The sequence below is a fragment of the Mustela lutreola genome, chromosome 9 (assembly GCF_030435805.1).
Source record: "Mustela lutreola isolate mMusLut2 chromosome 9, mMusLut2.pri, whole genome shotgun sequence".
Classification (NCBI taxonomy): domain Eukaryota; kingdom Metazoa; phylum Chordata; class Mammalia; order Carnivora; family Mustelidae; genus Mustela; species Mustela lutreola.
In genome coordinates, this window is record NC_081298.1 from 29,380,937 (window position 1) to 29,393,544 (window position 12,608).

At 44.2% G+C, this 12,608-nt stretch overlaps 2 protein-coding genes across 4 annotated transcripts in view; both read right to left on the reverse strand.

The window, feature by feature from the left end:
- UBOX5 (U-box domain containing 5) overlaps window positions 1–11,696 on the reverse strand; it is a 35,068-nt gene extending 23,372 nt beyond the window's left edge. For 2 of the 3 annotated variants that reach the window (XM_059133797.1, XM_059133795.1), the window contains exon 1: window positions 11,583–11,696. The gene's annotated coding sequence lies outside the window, so the exon portion shown is untranslated. Of the gene's footprint in view, window positions 1–2,618; window positions 2,741–11,582 lie in introns of those variants that run through there. The other variant, XM_059133796.1, reaches the window with a different exon arrangement.
- Window positions 504–11,675, reverse strand: FASTKD5 (FAST kinase domains 5). The gene is made up of 2 exons (XM_059133786.1): window positions 11,583–11,675; window positions 504–3,238 (listed from the first exon to the last, which is right to left on the reverse strand). The coding sequence occupies exon 2, from the start codon at window positions 3,199–3,201 to the stop codon at window positions 757–759; it is 2,445 nt and encodes an 814-aa protein (XP_058989769.1). The 5' UTR covers window positions 3,202–3,238; window positions 11,583–11,675; the 3' UTR covers window positions 504–756.
- Window positions 11,697–12,608: the final 912 nt, after the last annotated feature.

Consider the following 12,608-nt stretch of genomic DNA (forward strand, 5'->3'; position numbering starts at 1 on the left):
ATTTTATTCATTTATTTGACAGAGAGAGGTCACAAGTAGGCAGAGAGGCAGGCAGAGAAAGAGGGGGAAGCAGGCTCCCCGCTGAGCAGAGCCCAATGTGGGGCTCAATCCCAGGACCCTGAGATCATGACCTGACCCTAACACAGAGGCTTAACCCACTGAGCCACCCAGACGCCCCTGAGATTTTAATTTTAAAGGGAGAAGAAAACATGCATGGGAGAAAAAAAAACCTGAAATGTAAATGAAGTTGTAAACGATTCTCATTTTATTTTTTTTTAATTAGGCTCCACATCTAACGTGGGGCTTGAACCCTGAGATCAAGAGTCACATCCTCCACCAACTGAGCCAGTTACATGTCCACGAGTCTTACTTTAAAACAAAGTATATGAAAACCATTTTAAAAAAACTGGCTTTGACAATGTCTTGACTATACTTTTATCTTAAAAATTCAAAATCATCATGAGGTGAGGCCAGTCAAGAGAGTAAGAAAAATATGACAGGAATTACTTGGAAACAGGGCACAGTAAGAGGTTTATTAGTCATATGCAAAAATTAGCAACAACTTGTCCAGCTGGGCCAGGTTACAATTAGTTCACAGTGATACTAACTTCATTCTGCCATAGACAAGAGCATAGCTACGTCTCCTCAACAGAGGATTTTATTACCAAACCCATATTCTGGCTTTTCGAATGGTCTCCCAACCTTATACAGTGTGCCTCCACAGCATCTGTAAGTAAGAACGTCCCTGAAAGCCCTTCAGAGAGCAGAGGAGAACACCTTCTCGTGGAGGAACATCAGCTTTTCTAAGCGAGTTCGTTTCAGGAGCGGGAGCCACTCCCAGTGGAATAACTCGACCACGCGGTACCCGAGCCGCTTCAACTGCCGCCTCTTCATATTGTGCAGCCCGAGCAGATCCCTGGAACCATAGCAGTACTGGTTCTTGTTTGTCAACTGAATAGCCAGCTTCACTTGTGGGGCCTGCAGGCAGGCTGGGGGATGAGGGCCCGCCATCTCCCTGACCCCCAACCTGCCTGCCACACCGCCAGGGGAGCTCCCCAAATGTATGGCTGCCTTCGCTAATATCCCTGCCTGCTGCTCAGTCTTTGACTCAGTTTCTCTCTGGAAATGTACTCTTGATTTCCCTTTTAGTAGCTGAGTCATCAAATCATCTGTAAGGCTGACTCCCACATGCTTCAGCCTCAATTTGGCTTTATCTTCAAGTGGTACCGCTTCTTCGTTAAATGGTAATGGCTTCATGTTAACGTCAAGCTGGACCTCTAAGTCAGAAGACCGGGTATGAGGCAAAATCATATGGTGTTTGATGTACTGGGGCCCGCCCAACAGGTTTTCCAGTAAAAAGAGAGCCTCTTGGAATTCAGGCTTTGAGCACATATCCCTCCTCGCTAAATTCCACAGCATTTCCGACCCCTCTTGCTGAAGGTGAGCAGTAAGACGATTGCCTCTGTAATCTAGACACTCAACACCGACTGTACCATCAAGAGTATACAACTCCTTTGTGAGTTCGAACTTAGTTCTCTCCTGAGCTAACCTGATGAACTCTGGACTCAAAGCAAAGTTGATGAGCTCTAACGGAAAGTACTCAGAAAAGGCCAGGCCCAGCAGGCAGGTGAGCAGGTGTTCTGGGTATCGACTGAACTCAGGCATCTTTCTGTGAATCTCGCTTATCAGACTAGAATAAAACTCTTCTGTATTGGGTGGCTTATAATTCAAAGTTCCAAATGACCACAGAATCTTGGCTATGTCTTTACTTCGACAGAATGCCACCCGAGGAGGCAAAGAAGCAGCCACAGCATTCATTAGCCCTTCATCCAGGATGCGTAAGGCTGAGCAAGCAAGAGTCAGGTGCATGACACCCTGAACTCCTAGAAAAGGAATTCGCTGAGGAGCGATCTGGCCAAATTGCTTCATGAAATTTACGTGATCCACATGAGTGAAACGGAACATTTTAAGAATATTCACTAGGGCATAATTACTCAGATGCTGCATGTCAGCACAAGCCAAGTCTCCAAGTTTCCTCATGACATATTCAGAGAGACCACTGCTTGATTTGAAGAACCCCAAACAGATTGTACCAATCTCCTCTAAATTGATCGAGTCTATATACTTGAGAATCAACGATTCTAGTTTTTGCATAAGGTCTTGGGGTACCTGGCGACTTTCACCTATAATATAAATTAGGTGAATCAGCTGGGACAAGGATAGATCTTTCCAATGCAAATTAAGGTAACTAAAAAAGATTTTCAAAAACCGAGGTACTTTGCGGCCCAAGTGCCGCCAGAGGTCCGCCACCAAGAGAAGCTGATCTAGACTCATCTCCCACACCTTCCTGCAAAATCTGATTTCATACACATCCAGCACTGAATGGGAGCAAGGGATTCCTAAACTGACAAAGGCTTTCAAAATCTTGATCAGATCTGGGACATCAAAGAGCTGTATGTTTTTCACACTCAGCTGGCAGAGCAAACCAAAGCTGGGACTGGACAGGACAGCAGGGTGCCGCTCTGCAGGCAAAGAGCTCAGCTTACACAGATAATCAGCAATGACTTGAGGCTGGAGATTATCTTGATAAACTGTGATTTTGTGCAAAATTAATTCACCTTCTGAAACGGAAAGGGGCTGACAAGTCTCCGATCTGTTGTAGCTGTGGAGCTGGTACTCTGGTCTTAGCTGTAGGAAACCTCGGGGGTCTTCAAAGGAATCAAACACTTCTACATTGTCTTCAACAATGCCTGTGGACCCAGGGGAGCCCGGCTTCAACGTGCTGGCCTGTGAGGCAGAGACCCCACTGGATTCCGAACCTGGAAGGGCACTGCTGGTTGTCAGGAGCCTCCGAGAAGAGGAAGCGCTAGGAATGTTCCCAGCTTTTTTGGCAGGCTCGCAGAGGCCGCTGTGTTCTGGAGCCTCCTGTCCCCTCTGCCGGGCGCTGCTTCCCACATTCCAGTATGTCACACTCTGGGCGGCACTGCAGGCAAAAGGACTGCAAAACGCTCGATATCCTAAAGGTTTTAATAACTTGAGGGTGGCTGCCGTTCTGGGGTCAGTACAGATCGTTCTGGCAGTCAGAACACAGTCCTCACAGGTTTGTCCAGGCAATTTCTTTACATGGTGCTGGATTAGAGCTGGACGCGGAGGCGTTCCACAGAAACTGCCTGGAAATCTTCGGCATATCGCAAGAGCCATGGGTCACAAATGACTGGGCCAGAATTGGTGCCAGATACTGAAAAAAGGGTAGATGAAGAATAAGTGGCTTCCACCTATCACAATACAAAAACGCACACATTTTAAGAAAGGGATTAAGCTACCCTGCTGTCCACTTGAATAAGTTCCATACTAGTGAATGCCCAAACCACAAGCCAGCACACATCAAGGATAAACTCCTTCTCCTGGATACCAAGGCATAAGGGGCCCACTTGGAAAATAAGAACATTGGTAAAAGCTGCTGTGCTGACTCTGAAAGTAAAAAGTGGGATTTGGTATAAAGTTTAATTATGCCCACCATAACCCTCCTTGTCCCTAAGGTATGAAGACTTGATTATGGGATTGTGTTCTCATGCTGCTCCTACACCTGTTACAAGATGCTTATTCTCCTCCCCAGGAGGCTTACCAGATACTGAATCACTATCACAGAGAAGTCAGGCAATTGGTACATATATTCAAAAAACTCCTTTTGGCAGGAGAAGGCAGAAGGCTGATGCCCCCTGCTCACTGTCACTTCACGGGTGGGAAGCAAAAAGCATCTCAGAGTTGGGCTGTAGATTCAGGGCACACCAGTTCACAGGCCTGCCCCACTGAAACGCAAGGGAGCAGCACAGCTCTCCTCTGGAGGTGGCTATTAGCAATGTTGTCAGTGGTCAGGCATGGATTACCCTGCCTCTGAGCGGCGCAGTCCCCACTGTCCCCTGAGGTAGGAGCCACGAAGCTCCTATTTTCGGATTCTGCGAAGCTCCTATTTTCGCTAAAGGCTTTTAGCTTTCCCTTCACTGGAGAAATGCCAAAGCCTGACAAGCAAAACCCAGTGAGCCCTGAACTGCCAAGATGTGGACCAGGTAGGGTTGTTGCGGCACATGAGCAAGTTCTGAGGGTGTCAGGGTGACTTTCTGAAATTCCTGCCCAGCTCTCCTGTCAGCCCTTCCCTCCAGAGCCCACAGCAGGAGAACCATGTGGCCACAGGGCATGCCCCATGGCTTTGTTCGGGCAGTCCAGCTAAGCAGGCTTCTCTGGATGGTAGGAATGTATGCTCTGATTTCTTTGTGAACTTAAGCAGAATTTATCACACTAAATCCTTAGATACTTAGTTCTTTACCGTGGCCTGTGGACCATTCTCTCTACTATGTTTCAATCTCTGGGTCCAGATATTACAGACCAGGGGTCAGCAAACTATGGTCCACAGGTCCAAATCTACCCCTCTACATATTCTTTGGTAAAGTCTTATCTGAGCATAGCCAGGCCACATATTACGTATTGTTTATGCCTGCTTTCTCACTACAAGAGCAGAATTGAGCAACTGTAGCAGAAAATGTATGGCCTGCCTGCAAAGCATAAAATATTTAGTACATGGCCCTTTACAGAAAAAGTTTGCTATCTACCATTAGTTTATTCCTATGAATGCAGATGGCCAACTTTTTAAAAATTAGAAAATATTAGAAAAGTAGTACTGAAATAACTTTTCCTTTAATAGTTAGAGATAACTAAAGATTTATGCCTCAAAACAGTCACTACAAATCTCAACCAGTACTGCACTACAGGCATGGTAGGAACAAAACAGCAAGTAATAGAACTCTCTAGTTGACAGAATAGGGCTTTTTTTTTTTTTTTAAAGATTTTTAATTTATTTTGCAGGGGGAGGGAGAGAGGAAGAAGGGAGAGAAGGGTTTAAAAGATTAAAAATTAAAGGTCTAATTAATTAATTAATTAGAATTTTAATTGATTAAAACTAAGGTTTAAAAGATTTAAAAAATTAAAAGATTTTTAATTTGGGGCGCCTGGGTGGCTCTGTGGGTTAAAGCCTCTGCCTTCGGCTCAGGTCATGATCCCAGGGTCCTGGGATCAAGCCCCGCATCAGGCTCTCTGCTCCGTGGAGAGCCTGCTTCCTCCTCTCTCTCCGCCTGCCCCACAGCCTACTTGTCATCTCTGTCAAATAAATAAATAAAAATCTTTAAAAAATATAAAAATAAAAGATTTTTAATTTATTTGGGGGGAAGAAGGAGGGGGGAGAGGGAGACAAAGAGAATGTGAGCAGGGGAAAGGGCAGAGGGAGAGGTAGAGTATCTCAAGCAGAGTCTTCACTTAGTGCAGCGCCCCACCTCACAACCCTGAGATCATGACTTGAGCTGAAACCAAGAGTCCAACGCTCAACTGACTGAGTCACCAGGGTGTCCCGACAGAACAGGGCTTTTAAGAAGACCTGCTTTACAACCTGGAATCCACATTTGGCTCAACATAATTTGCAACTAAAGCCATAATTTGCAACTAAAGCCATAAACAGTCAAATCTGTAGACCTTCCTCTCATCTTGAGAACTAGTTTGAAATAACAACAACAAAAGACAAAACATTTTTTTTTTTTACAAAATAACTGTGCCCCCCAAAAAACTGAGATGCCTGGTTGGCTCAGTTGGTAATGTGTGACTCCTGATCTCAGGGGTTTTAAGTTCAAGCCCCACACTGGGTGTAGATTACTTAAAAATTAAAAATCTTAAAACAGGGGCTTCTGGGTGGCTCAGTGGGTTAAAGCCTCTGCCTTCAGCTCAGGTCATGATCCCAGGATGCTGGAATCGAGCCCCACGTCAGGCTCTCTGCGAAGAGTCTGCTTCCCTTCCTCTCTCTCTGCCTGCCTCTCTGCCTACTTGTGATCTCTGTCTGTCAAATAAATAAATAAAATCTTAAAAAAAAAAAATCTTAAAACAAAACAAAACCTGAATACAATTCAAATGTCCACCCAGAAGTAGAGGGCTGTTTTACAGGGGAAGTGTGTGGTAGGGATCAACATGAGAAAAAGCACATACAAATATTCAGTGGAACAAACTGAACACGAATGAGTGCCAGCACCTAAAATATTTATATAAAAGGAAAGTAACTATATAGCGTTTTATAACCATATAACTTTTCCCCCTTTTTATTGGCATTGAAACTCTTAATACAAAAGAGTATATGAATTTAACAAATGCCTTTATAAATAATTTTAAAAGCACACTAAATAACTTAAATTACTTCAATAAATACTACCTAAGAGTACTTAATGAAATTATTGTGCATGGTCCTTACATGAACAAAAGAACCATTTCCTCGAACATCAATGTTTGAGTGCTATCAATTCTGTATTTCGAATTGATTCTGTACTTTGAATTAACGTGGCTCTTCTTGATTTGCAAAAAATACAGACTAAGTCCCAAGATGGAAAAAACAACAGCCACAATCATTTTAGGGCTTCCTCTATGCCAAGCGTAGTATATGTTTTTTATTTATTTTTGTTGTTTTGTTTTTTACTTTTTTTTTTTAAACAGATTTTATTTATTTATTTGAGAGAGACAGGGCAGGAGTGGTGAGGGGTGGTGGGAGGGAGAAGCAGATTCCCTGCTGAGCAGGGAGGCCTACACAGGCTTGATCCCAGGACTCTGGGATGATCACCTGAGCTGAAGGCAGACGCTTAATCAACTGAGCCACCCAGGAGGCCCCAGTATACACACTTTTTAAATTTGCATTAGTTCCAATCCTTACAACCTCTCTGTATGGTAGGTCTTATTATCTCTATATTGTGGACGAGGAAAGGGACACTTCACAAGATTAAGAAATAGCTAAGGGATGGAGTGGGGTTTGACATCAAAGATCATCTGATTCCAAAATTCACATTGTGGGTGTATTCTAGAAGAGAGGAGGAGTCAGATTCCATATAAAGAGGAGAGGAGGATCCTGAACAATCACAGGGTTTCCAGACATAGGGGAGCTTGAGCGTTAGAACTGGGTGAACTCAAAAGCCCCTCACCTCTAATACGGGCAAACCTCGGAGGTAATGTTGTTTGGTTCGAGATCACTACAATAAAGTGAGTGTTATGATAAAGTGAGTCAAAGGAATTTCCTGATTTCCCAGTGCACACAGTTATGCTTACACCATACTGCGGTCTGTCAAATGTGCAATATTATGTCTAAAAAACAGCAGACATATCTTAATTATAAAATACTACTAAAAAATGCTAACCATCACCTGAGCTTTCAGCAAGTCATAACCACAGATCACAAATCACCATAACAAATAAAAAATAATGAACATCTGAAATATTGCAAGAATTACCAAAATGTGACATGGAGATAGGAAGTGAGGAAATGCTGTTGGAAAAATGATACCAAGAGACTTGTTCGACCTTCATAAACCTTCAACTTGTCATACACCTTCAACTTGTAAAAAACGCTCTCTCTGTGAAATGCAATAAAGTGCAAAATGAGCTATGCCTGTGGTCTAGGATCCGTGCTATCACTATGGTTTGTTTATACCACTTATGAAAAGAACATAGAGAAGACCTCAAAGACCAAAATCTACAGAGAGGAATGGATTTACAAGATATCCCCTCATCTGAGGGAAGAAAAAGTAACACAACTGAAAACCTGAAAGTCAGCAGGAGAGATAAGGGATCCCAAATCTCAACATAGGAGAGAAGCAAAAGGAAACCCCAGGATAATGATGAAGATCTCAAAACTAGAACTGTGAGCAGACATAAAGTTCCTGCCAGAGGAAGTAAATATTACCAAGGAGAGGAGATTTATACTTCTGAGGAATAATCTGAGGATGGACAAGCAACTGGTAGACAGAAAACCAAGCCAGTAACAATAGTGACAAAAATTAATTCTGGGAAAACAAAAAAGTTGTGTAAGACAGAAAATTTTATATTATGCTTCCTACTCAGCTATGAATATTTACATAATCTTATTGATATAAACCCTGAAGATCAGCTTAACCAAAAACTATAAGCAAACTATATATGGAAGATACAAGGAGGGGAAGAAGAACAGGGACTGGGTAGTGAAGCCCAGAGCCACAAAGTCCATAATAAAGAAGCCGAAGATTTTATAGATATAGATACTTCCTAGAAATCAAGAAACAGCAACACATTATTTAGAAATATACTGATAAATGTCAAAAGAAACAGAGTAGAAAGTACCTCCACAGAACAGAAAAGGAGGGGGAAAGAAGGAATTAATATTTAGTGTTGTAAGTTCCATCAAACTATTGGACTGTGTAAACCATGTCCAATTTTGACAAAAATTAAATTTGCCAAATGCATGTACTAACAGGAAATTAAGGTATTTTTTCAAGAAGACAATCAGTGTTCGAAGAAAGTAACCTACGGTCCAAGGAAAATGCTGAAAGCTTTTCTAGTCCAAGCAATTCCTACTGTCTACAAAACTTCTTTAAGGATGCCCAGTAACAGAAATGATGACAAAATAAAGAATCATAGAAGCATGCAAAGCCAACAGCAAATGGCAAATAGGAGGTACTTACCTTTTCACCATGCAACTTTTAGCATAACTGTATAGACACTGTATTTACATATACAGGTCTGAAATATAATCACTTTAGAAGTCTGGTCTTGAGTACTGTGGAAGGAAAGGAAAGAAACGAAGGGAAGATACAGAACCAATAAAGCAGAACAGTTAGGAGAAAAGGCAATACAAAGGAGAGGTTCTCCTCTGCCCAAAGGAGAAGAGAAAACACAGCTGAGTGAGTTAGTTCCTCTTTCCTTAAAAACTCTCATAGAATCGGTAAGAAAGATGGAAAGGGAATACTGTGAGATTCCCCAATCAGTACCTACTGATGCCTTCTCTAGAGGTTCAAAGCCATGTGACATCAGCACAAAGCTCCTTTCTTACTTTAAATGTATAAATTTAACTATATGTACAACCTCCTCATCTCCTTTTTTTTTTTTAAGATTTTATTTATTTATTTGACAGAGATCACAAGTAGGCAGAGAGAAAGGAAGGGAAGCAGGCTCCCTGCTGAGCAGAGAACACGATGTGGGGCTCGATACCAGGACCCTGGGATCACTACCTGAGCCAAAGGCAGAGGCTTTAACCCACTGAACCATCCAGGCACCCCCTCCTCATATCCTCTTTAGGGGTCCTAACAAACCAGAATGAAGCCTCAGAGACCCCTGGCACTGCCCAACCACCCTGAGCAATGGAATTTCATAGGAGTGAATGAAGACTCTTTCTTACCTTTCTACCTTCCAGGTCTACAGGTCTGAGCAAAGCCAAATAGCTTCATTTAAACTATAATCCTGAAGTTAGAGGAAGGGAGCCAGTCGGAGGAAGACAGCCATGCTAACTGTAGATTAAGTCTATGACACTCTTAGCGTATTCAATTCACCAGTTACGGGATCTCCTCTCTGAATTCTGATTTCTGTCCTTTTGCTACAAAGGTTTAACCCCTTATGTCCTCATAAAATTGCCACAAATAAATGGATACTTCAAATTCTAATCTTGTCTTAGCAGAAAATTTGTTGAGTAACCGAGAATTAAAACTAAAAACTAAATTTCTCCAGGTGTTGAGAGCCTACCAAGCTTTAATGCCCCTGGTGAGGGCTTAGAGACTGACCTAAGGACCCTTAGCTGTTAATGCAAATGCTAACTGGGCTAGACTCTTCTGTGCTTCAGTTTCCACATAGGAGCAGAGACAAGACTAAAGTCTTGTACTATTACTACGAAGGTCAAACACTAGTGCTAAAGTGTTTAGGTCAAGATAAGTATCACCTAGAGTTAAGCCAAACCAAAACCAAGTCTAACAGCCCATCCCCTCCACTTCGTTCCAGCTTCCACTTTCTTTTCTTTTTTTTAAGAGAGGGAGAGAGAGAGAAGCTTAGGCAGGCTCCACACCCAGCACAAAGCTCCACTGAGGCTGGATCTCACAACCCTGAGATCAGGACCTGAGCAGATAGCAAGAGTTAGACACTTAACTGACTAAGCCACCTAGGTACCCTCTAGTTTCCATTCTTATTGGAGAAAACACACGACACAATTAACTGTGAAAAAAAAATTTCCCCCCAGCTTATATAGCCCTCTCCTCTCCTTCTCTAAGTCTCTGCTATTCCTCTATTAGAATGGCAAAAAGCGCCTGGGTAGAAACAGTCTGACAAGACCCCACAGATGATTCTGTTAGAGCCACTGCTCTTAAAGGATTCACAATGCTTTATCTAGAAAATTTCTGGGTTTAAAAACAGAGAGCAGGCACCCATATCCTCTCAGACAGTGACAGTGGAGCTATCAAATCTTTGCAAGTAAAGAGAAATATCTGCATCCAAAGTCACGTCAACTGGCCAACTCAACCCAGTACTTGGTTTTAATCTATTCTAGGTTTGCAAGGCTGAGCAGTACAGGTTTTCAGACAGCTGAAGGGGAAACTTCAGAATTCTCTAATATAAAAGTTGACTTATTTGCATGATGAATGACAAGCCCCTGCTGGGAATCAGAAAAGTAACCCAATGAACGGCGAAGAAAATCATACAGTCAAATAAATTAGGCCTGCACACTGCCAAAGGCCTTACTTTCTCCGCTGTAACACTGAGTCTTCAGATTTTTATTTTGGTTACTAGACAGTAGTGAACTCATCCCAGAGCTTGCCTGAGGCCATTCAGAGCAGTGAGTTGTAGAATCCAGTTCTGGAGAAGCCACTGTTCTTACTATCCACAAAATGTGAGCAAAGTGCAGAAAACGGGAATTAACATGCCAGCTGCAACAAATGACTAGAGCAGGGAACACCAGACACATTTAGGAACACCTAAAGCACTTGGCTACCAACTCCATAGGATGAAGCACTACTCGAGGTTTACAGTGAGGGAGCAATGAAGCCTGGTCTGAGTGGATGAGTAACTGGTATAAAGAGGGCCCAAGGCTCCCTGAGTCAGGACAGAAGAGCTGTGTCATGATTTGCACAGAAAGAGAAAGGGCAATTATTTTTATCTCTGGAGAGAAAAGGGAGGAAGACATCAATAATACCCTTAGTTAGGTCTGGGCAACCAGAAACCGTCTGTTAAAATGGGGAATAGGTATACATCGTATTGATATTTACTCAAGACTCAAGTTGACCCAGTGCTAAGCAAAATACTGTAGGATTTTGCGGCTCAAATTGTGGCCTGCGGAGCAGCGGCATCAGCCTCACCTGGAAGCTGGTCAAGAATGCATAACCTCAGACCCTACCACAGGCCTACATCCTCAGATCTCCAGATCCCCAAGTGATTAGCACGCACGTGAAAGTGTGATAAGGAGTGCGGCAAAGCAGCTCGCAGCATTCCGCCAACAGCCCTGCGAGGCAGCCAGTTGTTATCTCCGTCTCCCAGAGGAAAAAGTCAAGGTTCACACGAACCGTCTGCCCAAGGTCACAGAACTCTGAAGTGGCGGGGTCGCCGAGATGCTGCCTAAAGCAGGCCTGCGAAAGGAGTCCGCAGCCGGGCCCAGAAGCGCGGAGTCCGGCCTCGACGTGCCCGGCCCTGCGCCGCCCAGGACGGGAGAGGCGGGCCAAGAGCCAAGTGGGTAAGGAGAGGCCGCCACGACCTCCTCCCCGGCCGCCGCCACTCACCTGAGCCTGGCGAACGCGGGCGCCGCAACACCAGACCCCGGATCCCCGCGCCACCACGACTACTCCAGCAACACCCGTACCTCAGAGCCCCACTTCCGGCCAACTGCCCGTTACTTCCGTCTTCTGCGCTAGTGACGGATGCCGCCGAGGCTCAAAAGACTCTGTCAGCGTTTTCCAAGGACGTTTTCCAGTGGAGGACCTTGCTAAGAGGACGCGGAAGTCTAGAACCTGCGGAGGGGGGAACAGCGCCGTGGATGGACCGCTCTGGAAGTCGCTAAATAGGCTAGACACTGGTTCGAATCCCAGACCGCCACTCAGGCTTTTATTGCCTTGGAGAAGTGACATTAACTATCTAAGCCTAGTTTCTCAACCCTATAGTGAGGATAATCATGCATCTATAATAGAGATGCATCTGTGAAGTGCTCTCAGGAGAAGAGTTAGTGATGGATAGCCGAGCCTGTTAGGAGAAATGCATGTGAAGAGTTGGAGCTGGAGGAAGCCTTTGCTATGGCTGCTGAGCTAGGGTCATCATTAATCTCCCTGAGTAGGCTTACACCTGAGCGGCTATCAGCAACTAAGCAAGGGAGAGCTCCTCCAGGAGGGCTTGGTCCCAGACTGCTGTTCTGGGGGAAACTTGAGCACTGCCAGTTGGAGTTTGTCATACCTTGTCAGTGCCTTGGTTGCGGGTCCACCTACCCTAAGATCTGAAAGGGAGACTTGAGGACTGACGCTCCTTCCAGGGCACCATCTTGTCAGGGAGACAAAAACCAATGCAAGGAGGACACTTCAAGGAGGGGCAAGGCTGGCATCCCAATTCCTGAGCTCTGCAGAGGGCAGTTTGTCTGAAAATCTCACTTGGGCCAGACCAGAGCAGACATTCCTAGTGGCTGATTATGACTCTCTTTGTGAGAAGAACTCAGAAGAAGCAGAGAGCTCATCCCCAGGATATGAACCGCATTGCTCCTAGGCAGCCATGACAATTCTTTTCTTTGCCAAATACTCAATTTCCCAATCTTCCCCAAAATA

Coding starts and splice junctions, on each gene's coding strand:
- FASTKD5 (XM_059133786.1), bottom strand. CDS start 3,201: ATGGCTCTTGCGATATGCCGAAGATTTCCAGGCAGTTTCTGTGGAACG.